The sequence below is a fragment of the Scophthalmus maximus genome, chromosome 3 (assembly GCF_022379125.1).
Source record: "Scophthalmus maximus strain ysfricsl-2021 chromosome 3, ASM2237912v1, whole genome shotgun sequence".
NCBI lineage: Eukaryota > Metazoa > Chordata > Actinopteri > Pleuronectiformes > Scophthalmidae > Scophthalmus > Scophthalmus maximus.
In genome coordinates, this window is record NC_061517.1 from 3,802,501 (window position 1) to 3,821,101 (window position 18,601).

Sequence of the window (18,601 nt, forward strand, 5' to 3'; positions counted from 1 at the left end):
CTGCGAATCGGAACCACAACAGGACTGAGTAGTTGTCATCACCGGGGGTCGGAGTGTGAACGCTGCTCTTTCGGGAGTCGCCGCGGCTCCTTTCTTTTTTTCTCTCACCTCCGCCTTTTGCACTCTGCCAATTTTCCTTCCCGCTCTTCTTCGAGACTTCCCTCTCCTCCGCGTTGTGTTTAATCCTCCTCGCCCGTCTTATCGTGGCGTCGTGCCGTGTGCCTTGTGTATACAAATCATTTTTCTCTCAACATTCAAGCGTCGGGTTGAGTTAAACGCCAAAAAAAAAGAAAGGAAAAGAAAAAGAGCCCGTGGCTTCTCCGTACTGGTGAACACCACTGGTTCCAGAGGCTAAGCAGAAAATCCCTCATCACCGCATCCCACATCCCGTTCTTGCTTCTTCCTTCTCCGAGCCCCCGTTGGCCGGCGTCCATCGGCGGCACGCTGGCCGCTGTTCCCCCGGCTCAGCGTGGAGCTAAATATAGGCCTCGCAATTGTGCTCGCTGTGCTTAATGTGTGTGTGTCTCGGGCCTGATTAGAGTTGAGGCCTGATCTCATCCCACCGCAGACCCCGAATGCAATCCGCGGTCTCTGGTTTCTATTTGGACTCTGGGGTGGGGGGGCTGGGGGGGGGGGGGGGGGGGGGGGGGGGGGGGGGGGGGCAAACATGGGAAAAGTGCTGATATAATTGCGTTCGGGGTTGTGAGTTATGCGGCCGAGCGAGATGGAAATATCACAGCGCTCAGTGAGTCTGGGGCTGGAGCTGTTATGGTCACGGCGGTTGTTGGGATCGGTTGTTAAGTCCCAGTGGGAATCAAACGCGCCGATATCCGCCGACGGACGATGATGATGATAATAATAGTAAAATAAAAAATAAAGAACCAGGTCATTTGAGCGATTTGTCCGACGCGGTTCTCCCCCTCGCGCTCCTGTCCAAGCAGATGAGGAAGGTTGGTCGACCGGGGGAGAGGGGTTAACAGCAGGGAGAGACAAATCGATGGGCTTCATGGTGCCCGGCCAAAAATATGAAGTAATCGGCCCTCGTGTATTGACTGGGGCCCGGGTCGCTTTTTCAGCAGATGTACATTAGTGCCACCACATGAGCAGGTCGGGGAGAGAATTACACATGTGAGGGGAGCGGTCCTGCTCTTGATGCCCGGCGTCTGCTTCTCCCATCAGCCCCCTCTCTCCTGCTCCTCCAGCCCTTTTTCTTCTCCTTGCTTACCCCCCCCCCTGTCTCCCCTCATGTTGCTCCCCTCCATCATCTCAGAGAGACTCCTCCAGCCCTCTCGGTCCGTCCGATGGGAAGTGACACGCAGCGCATATGGGCGAGCAGGCTAACATGCGCTTTATGGGGGCTTATATTGTACAACAGGAGCGGGAACAAAAGGAGACGGCGTGCCGAGCTGGTGGGAGCCGTCGCACACACACACACACATGCACGCACGCACGAGCATACCCAGCACATTTCTACACGCCTCTCTCGCTACTGACACCAGAATTCTTCAGCCTGACACCGGTGATGGATTAGATGCATTATCGAGGCGGAGAGAGGCTCCGTGTTTTCTCCCGGTGCGTGGAGAGAGAATGTGGGAGAGGGAGAGAGAGACGTACGCACACACACACACACACACACACACACACACATCGGCTGCCAAATAGCCTGCACCCATTCCACCTGAAGTAAGAGAAATACAATAGCAGCCTGCCACATTTCAAACGGGGTTTCCGAGACACAGATAGAGATAGTGAGCCCCGGTTGGTACACCGTGTTCTGCCAGCTGTCGCATACAGCCGGCTGATTGGTATCTGCACTCGTGTGTGTGAGAGTGAGAAAAAGCTTGTTTACGTCCCCTGCAGCAGGTGTGTGTGTACAGTGTGGTTCATATATACACATATGTCTTGCTGTATATGTTTTGCCGATGAAGTCCCCCGGAGTGACTCGCCCCACCAGTCCACGCCCACCCCCTCGGCTGACTTCGCCGCGGGCTGCCGGCCCATTGTGCGTCCAACTCCGGGGGGGGGGGGGGGGGGGGGGGTGGACAGTGGGTCTGTCAGGCGCAGGCCACACCCCCTGTGCCGCCCTTCCTCTCCCTCTGCCACGCGCTCATGACTTACTAACTCACACTCACACCGCGCCACAACGCGGCACAAAGACTGTCATTTCCGCAAACACTCGGAGGCTCGTGGTCAAGCTCAAAGAAGGCGCCGCGTTTGAATCCAGCGCAGGCTCGCGCGACTTTGGCCGGGATAACGCGGGAAACGCAACTCACAGATGTGAGCCCGCGCTCTCTCTTTCCGACGCAGACGGGGGAATCTCGACACTAATTGGCTTTTTTCGCGACGCAATGTCGTGCTATTCCCGTCCGCCGTCGCGATAAACGTGCTTTCTGTTTGGTGTGAACTCACCAGTGGGGCCCAGTAGGAGTATTCCCTCAGCATAGGGACCACACACACCAGTGAAGGCTCAGTTTCGGAGGTGTTAAATTACTAAATAGTGTATCTAGAGATGTTGCAATGTACAACCAGTGTAGTGAGACCACCCATGTCCACCTCCACCCCCCCCCCCCCCACCCATTACAAGAAGCTTTCCAGTCACGGCGGCCTCCCGACGGGCTCCTCCGGCTATTGAAAACGCCCTCGTCAATCCGTCACCTGTCATCCGGCCGCCGAGGTACCGACCAATCCGCAATCTCCCGACATCAAATCCAAGGCTGACCCATTAGCTGAGGTCGCGATTGGTCCCATCAGATGAATTGGGTTTGATTGGATGACGGTTTATCATGGCCACCGTCGGAATCGGCATGACCCCCCCCCCCCCCCCCCCCCTCCAGCCGGCGGCGCCTCGTCGCCTGGTGACGGGGTCAGCGTGTTCTGAGAAAGTGGTGGTGAGTGGTAGAATTGAATCCAGCGCTCATGTTGGCCCTCGGACGTAGGCGTGTGTGTGTTGGCAGCCACCTGTACACTACATGTGCGTGCTGTGTCAGAAACACGAACCTCCCTCCAGGCAAATGGTTGAAAATAGCTTCATTTTTCTCCCCCCGAATCTGAAAAGAAAGCAGCTCTCAGGTAATAGTTAGCAGCTGTGGCCATTAACGGTGAAAACATTCTTTCAAAAAATTGAGTGGCCGATGTCGAACAAACACTCAGAGGCCGAATCGGTGCAATCAGCAAATCATCCCTCGCAGTGTTTTTCTTGTAAAACGTGTTCGTGTACGGTTGTTTTCCTTTTGAAACTGAATTTAAAATGCTGGCGTTTTATTATTTCCCAGTTGCTTCTCCTACAATGTAGGATTATACAATGTGGGAACACTAATACGATCAGATTACGTTGTGGCTGATCGGTGTGTGTTGCATAACGGCGTCTGACTATGGCTGAACTGCTCGTTTCAGCCTCTTCTCCCTTCTATCTCCGAGCAGCAGCATCCACAATGCACAGAAAAACGTATTTTATGCACTTTTACCCCTGGTTTTATGCGGCGCTTTTCACTCAGCAAATTGCTTCAACGCGAAACGCGTTCAAAACCAGCGAGCGAACGAGCGAGGGAGAGGGGCAATTTGAATCGGGAGTTTGGTCAATCTTCAAAGCTTTTTTTTTTGCTTTTTTCCAGGGTGCTTACATGGTCTGATCAAAAGCCCCCCCCCCCCCGCTGGCACAGGCCCTTGTCTGTCAAGGGGAGGCCTCTGATGCCACTGCCATGGCTTCCCTGCTGGCTAAACCCCCCCCCCCGCCGGCTTACACCCGACGAGGTGCTGTGACACAAAGTTTCTACATGGAAACAGAAGTTTCTTTTTTTTTTTTCATCCATTTCTATTTGCAGGATGTGGCAGCTTGGGAACTTCCTCCTTTTTCTCATAAGAGTTCAGTATTCCGTGCATTGTTCACATGAAGGACTGCGATGAATTTCTCAGGCGGGGGGGAAGGTGTTTTGAATTTGAAAAGTAACGAGACAAGTGAACTGGATCTTAAAGGGACAGTTCGGGGATTTTGAAGCGGGGCTGTGTGAGTCACTTATGCATAGTTAATATGTCACCTGATGGAGGCGGTGATCAGCGATGTCTTTCTACGGAGTGTGGAGGAGAAGTGGAAGTAGCGTGAGTCTCAGTCCCACTGTTGCACTGCAATAAAATGTGCTCCGCCAAATTACTTCAAATTGGTGGACGAGGTTTTGAAACATGGCAACCGTCCACGATGTGCTCCAGGATTTCCATTCTTACGTCCGCCCACTCGGTGTCTGTCCCCTTCTGTTCTCCGGGCGCTGTTCACAATGGTTGCACTGCGTTTTTTTTCTGTGGATCTGTTTGTAAATGAAGGAGGTTGTATGCGTAATGTGAGTATTATGAGTAGGACAATGCTGTCAGTGAATCTGAATCTCAGCCCCTGAGGCGACATCCACATTACTACTTCTTTTTTTTTATTATTTAAACGCACCACTGCTGCTACGTTTACGCCCGCCGGCCACACTACTCCGGAGTTTCCCGGCGACCTTCGGACCCGTTGTACTTTGAAAACTCCAGGGACGGTTCTTTGTGTCGACGGGGACAGAAACGATGACGCGGTGACCGGCATTCGCCTCCCGATTCCTGGTTCTCGCCCAGCACGACCTTGGCAAAACATTGACGCTCACCGTCAGCAACAGTTCCACCTCGTCGCCGCTCCAAGGAACGAAATCCCTGCTGTGACTAGTTTCTCGTTGTTGGTATTTTCTGTAACTAGGCAACCTACCGGCGAGTAGACAAACCCGCATCCTGCTCACGTGGATGGTCACATGATGTAACTTTTTCCCAAGATGTTGGCATGGAAACGACGGAGATCGCGTTAGTTCTGAGATGAAAACGTTGTCGTGTGGATGTAGCCTGAGTATTTTTTCGGGGTATTCAAGGTTTGACTGATGTTTCTTTTCACCAATATCAACTGACACAGTCCACGCTGCCCCCGGGGGGGAGCATGTAGAATGTTTTTCAACGCTCCATCCATCCTCCCCCTTCTCCGGCCCCCCCCCACCCCCCATCACTCCTCGCCTTTTCTCAAATGCGGCTCCCCGACGGCGGTGGTAGAAACAGGTTAGCTAATGGTTTTGGTGTTGAAAAGGGAGGAGGAGGAGGAGGCGGAGGCGGATAATGTTAGACCAGGGCCAAAGCAAGGACAGATCTCTGGGGCACCAGGGGATGGATGGGTCCTCCTGAAATAGAGGGGTAGTGATGTTGTCGCGGGGGCTTGAGGGTACGAATCCAACCTGTTAACAGCCTGATAAATAATGCAGGGTCACACAGGGCAGGGAGAGAGGAGAGGTTTAAGTACCTGAGAGAGAGAGAGAGAGAGAGAGAGAAGGCGAGAGGTTGGAGTAAAGCGATGCTGAGGAAAATGGATGTTTTGGACCTGACAGTCATTTACCAAGGTGCTGGATAGTGTGGGCTGGCGGAGTGGGAGTGAGATGAAAAGACAAGAGTTTTTGACAGATTATTTTTGGTCCATTAAGTGCTGCTTTCTCCATTTCCTTGAGTTTTCTCTTTCTTCCGTTTCTTTTTTTTTGTGTGTCTCATTCGCCCACCCAGAAGTGAACCAACCAACCAACCTCAAACACACACACACACACACACACACGCGCACACATTTCTGTGCTTCCTCACTGCGATGTGGGCGTGTGCGTGTGTGGTTGCGTCCGCATTTGTGTGACTGTGACACGCTTTGCGAGATCGAGAGCCACTGTACGTGTGGGAAAAACAGCTTCGGAACGCGAGAAGCGACTGGGACTGTTTGCGTGTGGACGCGGTGGGATGGTGCGGGCGCCGCTGCGTATGTGTATGCGAGGCGCCGTTTTCTGGATGCGAGCCGTAAGCTTCGCTCGAGTTCAAATAATTCAGCTCAAGACGAGAATTCCGCTTCTTCGCGTTCGTCGCGTCGTGTCATTTTCGTTGCATATGTTATCGAAAAAGGCCTCGGCAAATTTGGTCACAGTGCACTCCTGCCTTTACTGTAGAGGCTTTTATAAGACAACTGTGTGTGTGTGTGTGTGTGTGTGTGTGTGTGTGTGTGTGTGTGTGTGTGTGTGTGTGTGTGTGTGTGTGTGTGTGTGTGTGTGTGTGTGTGTGTGTGTGTGTGTGTGTGTGTGTGTGTGTGTGTGTGTGTGTGTGTGTGTGTGAAGTGAGAGGCCCCTGGACAGCGGTGTGATAGCGATCTGATTCAGATGAACTGCAGGCTTGCAGGGGGAAGGTCGGGTTATCTTGTGATCCCTAGTGGCAGACTGCTAGGACACATATCACAGCATGACAGGCTGCTCCTACGGGGGCGCATACGCATGCATATGTGCACGCGCAGGCACACACACACACACACACACAGTAGAGAACAGAACAAACGCCGGTCTGGCCGGGCCGCGCACCGACGAGCATATTTGCTGAGGTCTCCCTCCACACTGCCGTGTCAGAAACCAGATGAAGACTGGCACAGGCCCCACATCCTGCCCTTTCTCCTCCTCCTGCATATGGTTTTCACATATGTCCCCCTTTGACAGTGTTTGGACTGGCCCTGCCAAGGTCGGACGTAGGTCAGCCGCGGAGAGCTCAACCACTTTTGAGCCGCGCGCTGTCTGCTGCCGTGCACTCGGGCTAACGCCTCGCGCTTTGAAGGCGAAGCAGAGGGGGCCCTCGTGTGAACCTGCACCACATTTCTAGTACGTGACCATCCAGCAGTTTGACACACATTCACACGTGCATACACAAAGGCCTGTGTTTGGGTGCCTTTGTGTGTGTGTGTGTGTGTGTGTCCCACGCACCCTCCCACGCGTCCAGTACATCTTTGCTTGACAGACATGTGACCTTGACTTTCCTCTCTGATGTTTTATAGAGAGTCTGGCTGCTCTTTGATGCTGTCACCGTCTGAAGAGATGGATGAATGTTTGGGCGGGGAGCGAAGGCGGGCGGGCGGTGAACGGACAGATGATAGAGCCATCAGCTTTCTCTGGGTGGAGGAGGGTCTCGTGACATGTGACATCACGGAGGCATCTCTCACGCCGGTTTCACAGAGGTCCAGCAATATCCGCGAATAATTCCCAACAGTTGTTGTAACCTCATCCTGCAGTGGGAGCACAGAGGGTTGACATTTGCGTCAAACCATATATTAATAATACAATGAGCGGCACACATTCTTGTGTAATTAATAGAAAGTGCTTGAAAGTGAAGTCTGCTGTTCTTCACTTCAGTCTTCAGACAGCCCTCGTGTGGTATCTCAGCTTTACCCGTATCTCCAAGTAGCCAAACGACAATGATAATTCATTTTGCAAATATCATCTGACCCCGTGCCTGTCATCCCTGTCAATCATGCTCCGTCTGTTTCTCTACTCCCGCTGTCACACCGATATAAATAGCAACCATTGACCCGTCTGTGTCCTGTGCTTTTTCCCGCAGATTCGCGTCGACGGGCCTCCGCACGGCGGCGTCCAGTACGAGACGATATCGGTCATCAAGGACGGCAGTCCCGTCCTGCGAGACATGGCCTTCTCCCTCGACCGCAACTACCTCTACGTCATGTCTGAGAGACAGGTGGGTGGCGGAGAGGCAGCTGCGATCGCTAAACGCACGAGTGCCCTCGTGAGCGTGACTGTTCGTGTGTGTGTGTGTGTGTGTGTGTGTGTGTGTGTGTGTGCATATGTTTAATGTCAGCGCAAGTGTGTGTGTGTGTGTGTGTGTGTTCCAGCAGGGCCCGAGATGGCCCACCTCTCAACATCACCGGCACCGTCACCCTCTGTTCGCTATAAATAACCCAGGTGGCACAGCAGGGGTCGTTGTGACAGCGTTTGATAATGAAGAAGAACAATGAGGGCAGGGAGGAGGAAAGAAGTGGAGAGTCGAGGAGAAGACGAGGCACAAATGAGAGAGATGAAGGGCACTTCTCGACTGGTTGGTCGGTCGGTCGGTCGGTCGGCCGGCCGGCCGAGGCAGGGGACGGGAGGAAGAGGGATGAGGGGGAAGAGGGAGGGAGTGTATGACTTGGTAAGAGCAAAGAGAGACACTAACAGGAGAAGAGCGACAGAGCGCAAGGTCATCCGTTCCTTACGTTTCTAATGAAGTGACACGGCATCGCGGGGGCGGATGGGACGGGGACGATGAGCCATCGACGCAAGCGACATACTAAGTAGGCAGGAGGAGGGGGTGGGGGGCAGACGAGGGCGGAAGGGGACACGGCGAGAGAGAAGGGGGCGAGTGGGTGAGAGGGGAGGAAGGACGTGGCAGCGCGGCAACCCCGGGAGACGGGCGACGTGCGAGGCTGTCGGCGCCAGGTGACAGATTGCCGTTCCTCTCTCCTTATCTCTGCCTTCAACACGCTCGACAACCGGGCTCGGCCGGAGAGCGCTCGGGTCGGGAAGCCGCGCTGGGCGGATGTGGCGTGCGGAGGGAGCTGTTTGGACAATAGCGTCCATTGCCGGGAGAAGAGCAAACATCTCACTCTGCAGTGGCTTTTTAAAAAAAATAAATAATAATCTCTTCAGCGACTGTGGCTAACGCGTGACGTTGGGCTGCGTGTGCGATTCGTTTATTCAATTTGCAAAGAGGAAGGAGAAAAAAAGTTTCCGTCAGACCGTCGCCTGCTGTGAGAGTAAAAATATGACAAGGTCTAATGCGATCAGCGGTAATGGCTCCGTACTTCGACCAAAAGCACTGCTGATTCTGCCGCATATATCTGGACCAAATTATTGTTATTTGAAATCTCGACCCTGTCATTTTATCAACATTCATGAAGTATTAGAGATTTTACCAAACGATTTCCCCCCTTCCCGATGCCGATTCCGATACCTGAACTTCGAGGATCGGCAGATACAGAGTACCAATCCGATACCGGTACGTTTAAAAAGAATAACAGCTTATACTTAACATATTTTAACAGCTACACTTATATAGAACTTCTTTTCTTGAGCTAGTTTGACAGTTCTGAAAAACAACACCAATGAATAAATCTAGTAATTAAACAACAGTCCCGTGCTTTAAATCGCCTTCAAAGTGTGGCCACAGCTTTTCAAAATAAAAGAGCTTTAAATTTGTAAGCGGAACAGTAACGGTATAAAAAAGAGCAACAGCGACTTCCAAACTTAATACATCTATGAATAAATAACAATTCCTTTAAAAAGCTGTTAACATGCAGCCACAGTTCAGATTGACTCTGTATCTTTCTCAGTGACAGTATGAAATACCCGTTGACGACTTTACAGTGTGAAATATTAATGACATTTTCGCTAACTCCGGCAAACACTACACTACGGGTTATTACTTCTCCTTCTCCGCCGCTCTAAAAACCAGTGGCAGTGGAGAAGCCGAGAAGTGAATTCTGGTAAAAGAAAATTGCGGTTAAACTACTTTTCAGACGCGGCATCGGATCGGTACATTTGTTCCGCGTGCTCCCAGACGCCTGACCCGGCATTTCTCCGGAGTATCGGAGTACTGTATATCGGAATATTTTAAATTGTACGACTAGCATGTGATTGCGTTTGTACGGATAAGTCCGGGGTAACAGTTCCGATCCCAAAGTTCATGCACAGTCACCCCGTGCGCACACGTGTGTCTGACGGTGAGATGACGAGTGGGCTGCGAGGCCCCCGGCACGAATTTTCACCACGAGGTAAAGACGAGTTAGGAAGGAGTTTACGCCGACGAGTCTAAAGTCTGTTTCCAGTATTTACTGAGTCCTTTATCCCCACTCTCATTCTGTGGATGAAACGAGCGTTTGATGTCGAGCTCGTAGCCGCCGCTCGTCATGTGAACGAGAAGTGATGTCGGTGAATATTATTAGCACTCAGCGTTTCGACTCCTCTGTCTCCTCTCCATGGGGGGGTCGGGGAGGATCGAAGCAGACACACACACACACACACACACACACATACTGAATCGCTCTCAACTGCTCTGGGGATGTTGCCCTGCATGTTCAAGGATACAACTATAGTTAGACTGATAGTCGCACCTGACAACAGCACTGGATTGGGATTCAGCGTGGCCACACACACACACACACACACACACACACACACACACACACACACACTCATTCAACTGAAACTATGTACTTGTGATTCTGGAATTCGATCTGTGATGTTTTCCCAACCTCAAAGCCTGGATCTGCTCCGGTGTCATTCATTTTATACGTCGGGAGACGGAAGTGCACATCCCAATGTGAGTCGTGTTGAGTGTATTCTCTGTGATGGAACCCCGCTTCTCTACGCGTGGGGACGAATTCCAAAACGTTGTATTAATGGGAACCACGCTGCATTTTTCAGTAATCTACTCTGCACTGTAAGCATCACAGCCTCCTCCCCGCCGGCCCCCCCGTTTCAGGCAAAACATCTGTTTGACCTTCATCTCGTTGTTAAACCTAAATGTCACCTCGAGCTACACTTGGAAGTCGCAGACATCCCGGGACATCACCCGTCCTTGTCTGAAGGCTTCGCTCGTCTTCTCCCCCCCCGAGGTGCACACGATGCATGATGGGAGCTGGCGAGAACAAAAGGGGAGGGATGATATCAAACAGAAAAACCGGGGCAGATTTGGCTCCGGTTGCATTTCCTACTCTGAATAACAAAGAGGGCCTCTGTGTTTGGCACAGTGGGGAAAGAGAGGATGCAGCGAGCAGCGAGGAAGCGACAGACACTGAATGACACACAGAGGGAGCGGGAGACGGGGATTGGGAGAGGGTACTATTTGCTCAGCGAGGTCATGCTCCGGAATCTGGGCTCGTGCTCCCCCCGGCCCTCACACCTGTCTGCGCGCGTTGCGGCGCGGCCCGAGACTCGTGGGATGTGCGAAGCCCTTTTTTAAATACAAACATGGCAGACAGGCGCCCACGGACACAAACACACACACACACACACACACACACATTCTCCCTCAGTTTTCATTTGCATTAGGTACCGACATAATGCACTGGCTCTCGCAATCACGTGTCGTTCGCACACACACACACACACAAATAACCCACTATAATTACAGAGACATGCGAGCAGCAGCATCCCACCAATCAGTATTCAAATGGAATCTGCACCAGGCTTTTCAGAGGCTTTTCATCCAGCCCCTTCTTTCTTTTTCTCCCTCTCTCACCCGCACATGTATAGATTACACCTATTGCATATGTATAGATCTCTCTCAACTCATCCACTCTCCTCTTCCTCGAGTTATCTCTCAGCATTAGAAAGAACTTCCCTCCCTCCCTCTCTCTTTCTCTCTCTCATTGCTTTGCTCTCTCACACTCCCACGCCATCAGCCCCCCCCCCCCCCCCCCCCCCCCCCCAAACATATTTAACAGCTCGCTGTTTCATATTCGACCCGCGGCGCTGCCATGTTTAAACTGTGCTTTTGTTTTGTAGATGTAATGACAATAGCATCCACCATATTAATGATGTGGTGAAATTGGCCCAATGCGAGGCAGTGCACTGGAACTGATGAAAAGACCTGGCTCACTGACTCGCTCTCTCTCTTTTCTCCAGGAGCGGTGTGTGTGTGCGTGCGTGCGTCCGTGTGTGCGTGTGTGTGCGTGTGCGCGTGCGCGTGTGCGTGTGTGCCTTCCTTCCTGTAGGGGTGTTGTATCATTACCGACAGTCCTGAAATACATAACAGCAGGTTTTCATCTCGAGATTTATCTTCAGACATCTGCGTATATCCATTATTGCGCCTGTCTCGGGGGGGGGGGGAACACAACAGCCTCCGTAAACATGTTTGCTGCATTATCTTCGGATTTTCCCAGGATTTCTGTGTCTTCCAACCGCCCTTGTGCGGTACATGCTGCGATTGTGCTCATCCATTGTATGGATTTCCGCCAGATCACATGTTTGAGTCATGTTGCTGTGCGAGTCTTCTAAGATTAGACCGATCATACAGCCATTTGTGGTACTTGGCTTGGTAGCAAAGGGCCGGCGGCAAGCGCAGTGATGGAGAGGAGGAAAGGTCGCCGCCGTTTCAGGAGCTTCGGCCGGGCTGCTTCCTGCTGCTGCTGACACATCCTCCACTCTCTCTCCTTCCTCTCTCTGTTTTTCCCTCGTTTGGAGCTCTGGTTGAGGCCGCGCTCTTTGGCCGCAACCGGCGAAATGACGCGATTGGGGTCTTTTGGAGGTCTTTTGTTTTTTCCCATGATGCCCTTTTCATTCGCTTTTGTTGGTGTGCTGTGCTGTAATGGCCGCTGGCACCCGGCAGTTGGGCATCGCGCTCACCGCACACGGCTGAGAGAGAGAGAGAGAAAAAAATCGCTGTCCGCATGATGTCGGCTGCTTTGGTCAGTGGCCAGTTCGCCGGAGCCCGGGCTCTGATGTATTATTCATGGCGAACAATCAAGATTTAACATCTGAAAGGGTTTTTTGAAGTGATACCTGTGGCGGCGGTGGTGGGGGGGGGCCTTAGTTCTGCCTGGGAAGGTTTGTGAAAACACACACAATAAAAGTGGTGACGGTTTTTTTTTATCATGTCGGACATAAACCACGAGAAAAGAAAGAGCTGTCGACTTTGTAATGGAGCTCCATGGTTTATGGCTGTGGGACAAACGAGTACATTAACAGATCTAACGGTGTTTTTCCCGGCGAGACGGTGTGGCCCTCTGATTCCGAGCTCTCTATGAGGACGAGTGTGACACGGAGCCGGTTGGTGAAACGGACCCGTCCGTCGTGGACAGACACACCGTCCTCCTCCTTCCCCCCTATGGAGGTGCTCAGCCGTCCGTGTGCTGCCGTCACTCTCCAACACTCTTTTGCCTCTTTAGCAAACACTAAACCGCCTCGCCCTCCAATCCTCAGACGCCATCATCCCTCCCTCCCTCCCTCCCTCCCTCCCTCAGCCGGCTCCATGTATGGAACGGCAACATTACAGCTCGCCGATTATCACAAAAGAAAAGAAGACCTCCCTTTTTTTCCCCAATCTGGCAATTTCTCCCAGGTGCTCAGCTGTGAAATTTGAAATCCATGCATGAATTCTTTCTTCTTCTTTCTTTTGGTACGAGGCCTCTACTCAACCTGCCCCCCCCCCGCCAAGCACCCGCCACCCTTTCTGGTTCCCCTTCCCACTTATCCCCCCGGACCCCACGACCCTTTTGTTTGGCTGGTGTGGTTAGATTGGGAGGAAATGGGTTCAGTGCTTATCAAGACGAGAGGAAATGGGATTCATTCACACCTTGTCCCCGGCTCAGATTAGCAGACATGCTACTGGCTCGTCGCTATGCAGGACTCCGGTGTGTATGACACGCCGATTTCACAAGTTAATGGGCATGGAAGCGCGCGGTGGCTCATAGCCAGCGCGTCCACTGTGCACCGTAGGCGTCGCGGCTCTGGGAGACTAAGAAAAAAAGGAAAACCAGCCGTTTGTTTTACTCTTTACACCCTCCGCGACGAGAAGATTGGACTGGCCCACGTCCAGGCCACTCGTCCAGGGATGCTCTCGCATCTCTTCCCCGAGACGGTCTCTTTTCAAAGAGCCCTATTCATATTTCAGAGTTCACCGGAAGAGGCCTACTTCCTTATCTAGCAGAGGAGGAACAGTAATCCGGTGGGGAGGGAAGACGTCTGGCAAAGGTTCAGGCCAAGATAATGGAGGGCAAACAAAGTCAAAAAGACACGGGGGACAGAAGATCTCCTCCTCTGGTGCCCCTTCTTCTTCTTTTCGTCAATTTGCTGGCAGCTGCCACCAACTGTCGCCTTTCCGTCCCACGCCGCCCGCCTGCGTCTGGTTGAGCCCGCAGCTGCCCGAGAACGAACACGACCAAGGGTCTGACCTTTGACCCTTCATCCCTGGGCCTCTCCCCAATGTGTCCATCAGTGTCCCTCGAAACAACCCCCGGGCCGCCCACCGCTACGGCACCGAGCGCCGCCAAGCGTTCGGCTGCCGTGATGACGATCCTGAGTGTTCCGTAATTCCCTTGTTGAATCTGCGGCGGGGGCTCTGCACGACGCGAATGACAAGAAAGACGTATTGTACCTCGCGTGGGCCTCCAGCCGGGGTCAGACGAGGTTTGTTTTATATGGTCCAATACGACAACCGTAAAGTCCCTGGCAGCGTTCGTGCCAACGCGTCTGGATTCCTTTCCACGTTCCGCAGAGCTGATCATGAGAGGAGACTCGAGGGGGCGGACATCTGCAGGACGTCCTCCCGCCACGCTGGCCTCGACAGATCAGCAACGGTCGTGTTTTATCTGGAGCGTTAGCGCGGCAGTAGGTGGTCGGTTTGGAAGCCGTAGGGGCGAGGTCCAGCAGATCAATCGCACGGCCGCCGGCTGGAAACTTCAGGCCGCAGATTCTCTGCTGCCCCCCCCCCCCCGACAGCTTGGCTTGATACTGACACCTGGACAAATTAGGATAAATTCTCCTGTCAATACGCGCATGCAGTTTTATTGATGATGCAATTAAGCTTTTTCGTTCATCCCTGTCCCACACGTGAAGCTCCCTTAATCTGGAGATTTGCGCGCCTGTGTGGAAATATCTGCACATGAAGTAGGTTACATTCATTTTGCAGATGTGTTTGTCCAAAGTGACTTACAACCGTTGATGTTTGACTCCTATCAGAGGGAGGCAGGTAGCATTAAGGGCCTTGCCTAGGAGGGCAATAATCCACACTGGATTATTGTTATTTTTTTTATCACGTCCTAACTGGGAATCTAATCCCTAACCTTCTGTACCAGGGTCAGAGGCGTGACCCACTCAGCAGCTACAGTACACAAACAGCGACAAGTAAATAAACTAGTTGCTGTTTCTTGGTGGTAGTTTCCCCTTCATTGTGAAAGTATGGTTTTTTTTGTACCTTTAAATTAGTAGGTTTTGCATTTATTTATTTGACTTGTCTCTCTTATTTTTCGTCATTTTCATTTTATATTTAATTTTCACATACCCCAGTTCCATCCCCCCGTAGCAGGAGTTTGTCTGCCGGGTAATGGTTTAGTTTCCACTGCCGTTGTTTCATATCATATGACATCGCAGCTGTTGAATGGAAAAATGTGAGAGAGAAAAAAAAAACCAAGTTATATCTCTACATGGCTGTTAATATGTGTGTGCGTGTGTGCGTGTGTGCGTGTGTGCGTCTGTCTGTCTGTCTGTCTGTCTGTCTGTCTGTCTGTCTGTCTGTCTGTCTGTCTGCCTGCCTGCCTGCCTGCCTGCCTGCCTGCCTGCCTGCCTGCCTGCCTGCCTGCCTGTCTGTCTGTCTGTCTGTCTGTCTGTCTGTTGACATACATGCTCCATGTGTTTGGTTTAATACATCTGTTTGTGTCCTGTCTCTCAGCGTGGTGAGGTCAGGGGTTGTGGGAAGTTCAAGGGGTTGACTGGATCTGTTCATCACACTGAAGGGGTCACTCAGCGGGGGTCAGTACGAGACGCCCCTCCGTTAAATCGTGTTTTCATAGCCTTCGTTTGCTTAACCACTGCTGGTCGACTAGTTCTTTCTCACGATGACTGATATGAGTGTGTGTCTCCCCCCCCCCCCCTCCCCCCCCCCTCACCTATGTGTTTTACATGTCTGAATGTGGAGCTCTGTTTGCTGCTCCTGCGCCGGCCCGACCCAACAAAGGCGCCTCATTTGCACGAGTCCCCGAGCAGGCGTTGTTAATTGACTTAAGCCAGGATTAGTGTTAATCACGTTTTGTGCCCCTGGAACCATTGGCCAATCCTAACCTCATTATTTGATAGCAGCACACGTCCTGTCAGCCCCCATCAAGCCGTTAATTAATAGAAGTCCGCGCACCCAGGTCCCCCCCCCCTCCCACCTTCAGCCCCGAGCCCCTGCCACATCCGCAGGGGTCAGTGCGTAGTAAAGCTGTGAATCCAGCGACCAGGCCGGTGGACTGTGTCAGCAGACTGCGGAGGAGCTGTCAGTAAACGAGTCCCCCCCCCCCCCCCCCGTAGCTTGACGTCTGCTTCAGGTGAATCGGTTTCCAAACAGACTCAATAGTGTCAAGTCCAGTGTGAATGGATCTTTTCTTTTTTTCGAGGCCCGCGTCGAGAAACCCTGTGGTGGGTTTGTTTGTCTGGCTTTATGATGTGTGTGTGTGTGTGTGTGTGTGTGTCTGCTCATCCTTTAATACCAGCTTAAACCTCACGGCTGCCCCCCCACCCCCACCCCCGTCTCTCTCACTGGCCCTCTGACATAATATGAGATAATGAGAAAAAGGATATCTGATCCTTAGACTCTCTGACACCTCAGTCTCCGCAGTCTCGCTGAGTTTTCCCTCAGCCGGCCGGCCGTTGCTCCCACAAACACAGCCGCTGAACAAAAATAAATATATATATATATACATTTTTTTCAGTCTGCACCTTTGTTACACTATTGAACCATGGGGATTTCTTGAAAAGGGGTCAATATATGTTTGAATGGCAGAATGCTCGTGTGTGTGTGTGTGCGTGCGTGTGTGTGTGTGTGTGTGTGTGTGTGTGTATATAAAGGCAACGAATTAAAGATATTTAGAAGTAAACATTAATTTTGGTCAGTTTTGGGCAGAAAATCAAAACTCTAAGCACCTTGAGTTATAAAAACTTGTCCTTGGACCTGTTTTGAGCTTCTCATTAACTTGAAACGACGCTATTAATCTCAGATCATTTCAAATCTACTTGATGCAGTTTTACTGTTGTTGTATATATAAATTCAGAATAGCATCCCTGTTCATTTTTTCTTCCTTCATCTATTCGTGTGTGTGTGTGTGTGTGTGTGTGTGTGTGTGTGTGTGTGTGTGTGTGTGTGTGTGTGTGTGTGTGTGTGTGTGTGTGTGTGTGTGTGTGTGTGTGTGTGTGTGTGTGTGTGTGTGTGTTGTACACATCTGTGTGTAATTGGGCCATCAATCCTCCTCTGTAATCCCAAACGAATTTCAATCCCACTTGTTTTTAATATTCGAATTACAGCATATCCGACTCCCGACATTCGTTCCGGCAGCCCTAGTGTGTATGACATGCATGTGCACACATTGTCATTGTGAACGTGAGCCAAAGGAGCAGTCCAAGAGCCATCCTGCCAGAATAATCAGCTCTATAATTAAGAGCTGTGAGTGCTGTATGTCCCCCCCCCCCTCTCCAACCCCCCCTCGCTCTGTCTGTCTGCCTCTAATGGCGCAGCATTTGTCTATTTCCTCCCCGTGCCTATGCAGAATGCTCATGACATTTATTGTGAAAGTAATGACTGTGCTTCACTCCTCCTAATTGTAGGCTTTAATTGCAATAATTATTTACAAGCCTAATTAGAGCCTGGAGAGTGTCAGGCAGAGACACGAGTGCCGGTTGAAGGAACCGCGACAGGGTTTGTCAGGAACCAGGCGAAGAGTAGAGTTAAATGTCTGTCTCTCTGCCGCGCTCCGCATCTGTCAGTTGGCCTCCTGCTCGTACGCCGCCGAGACGGGGGCTGCCATCACAAATGTTGAAGTGCGGCGTGGTGAGGTTTTTTTCCGACGCCGAGCCCCGCACATCGCCGCCGAGCCGCAGACTCGGTCCCCGGCCCTGCGGTGAACGTGTTTTGTGCACAGAGGTCTCGGGCTGACAGCTCACTCCACCGACAGCATGTGTGCACACAGTGCACCTCACGTGCATTTGTCACCGAGTACATTTGTAGCCGTATGTGTGTGTGTGTGTGTGTGTGTGTTCTAACCAGGGCCTTTTGGTTGATTTGCTGCAGTTTGGCAGATCCTCAGGAGGCCCCCCCCCCTCCTCCCTTTGTGTTTGTTTGTGTGTGTGTGTGTGTGTGTGTGTGTGTGTGTGTGTGTGTGTGTGTGTGTGTTTTACTGTGTGATGCAGTCGTGCTACCCGGGCTGCAATATGCTCTTTGTCTGTCCGTCACGAGGCCAGTCGGAGTAACTGGGGCCACAGCGGCAGAGGTTGCTGGTTTTGATGGGATACCCATGGCAGCACATAATCATTTCTTCTACACACACACACACACACACACTCTCCCCCTCGCTCTGTTTGCAACACATTCCCTGATTTTCCCTCCTCTCTCGCCTCCTCTCCTCTCCTGTCAGCGCATCGTCCGATGGGAGGACTCAATCCCACAATGCCATTCTCCTCTCCCCCGCGGCTCACTTTGACAAAGCTGTCAGCGTGAGCGCCGGTGATGGATGTAGTGTTGTACACGGTGTGTGTGTGTGTGTTTGGGAGGATGTCTAACTCTGCGTCTGTGTATTACAACAATGTTGAAATAGGTCAGATATCCTTGCACTCTTGCTGGGCAGAAGATTTATCTTTGTACTCGCAGAAATCGGTAAAACCGACCATTTACAGATCACATCGTTTACACGTGTGTGTGTGTGTGTGTGTGTGTGTGTGCATGTGTGTGTGCGTGCGCCCCAAATCCTGTGTTTACCCTTCTGATATTATTATTATGATACTATATACTGATTCTATTATTATGTGAATGATAACATTCTCATAAGAGGAAGTATTACAGAAAACGTGTTGTCACTGTCTCCAGAAGTGCTAGAACACACACACACACACACGCACACACACACACTCCTACAGACAAACATTCAATGAAGATTAATGTGCAGGGATGGATAACATATCTCCTAATGCAATATTTGAGGAAAAATATTAGAAGGAGCACAGGCCAGATAAGGGCCGCGATTCAAACGGCAGCCTGTTGAAATATTACCCTGCTCCTCGCTGACTTGTAA

The 18,601-nt window shown here is 51.6% G+C and overlaps 1 protein-coding gene across 3 annotated transcripts in view; it reads left to right on the plus strand.

Moving 5' to 3' along the window:
• Positions 1 to 18,601, plus strand: part of plxna2 (plexin A2) — a 173,173-nt gene that overhangs the window by 66,144 nt on the left and 88,428 nt on the right. For all 3 annotated transcript variants that reach the window (XM_035645035.2, XM_035645036.2, XM_047330757.1), the window contains one exon: positions 7,408 to 7,542. In XM_035645035.2, the coding sequence (XP_035500928.2) occupies positions 7,408 to 7,542 (135 nt within the window). The remainder of the gene's footprint in view (positions 1 to 7,407; positions 7,543 to 18,601) is intronic.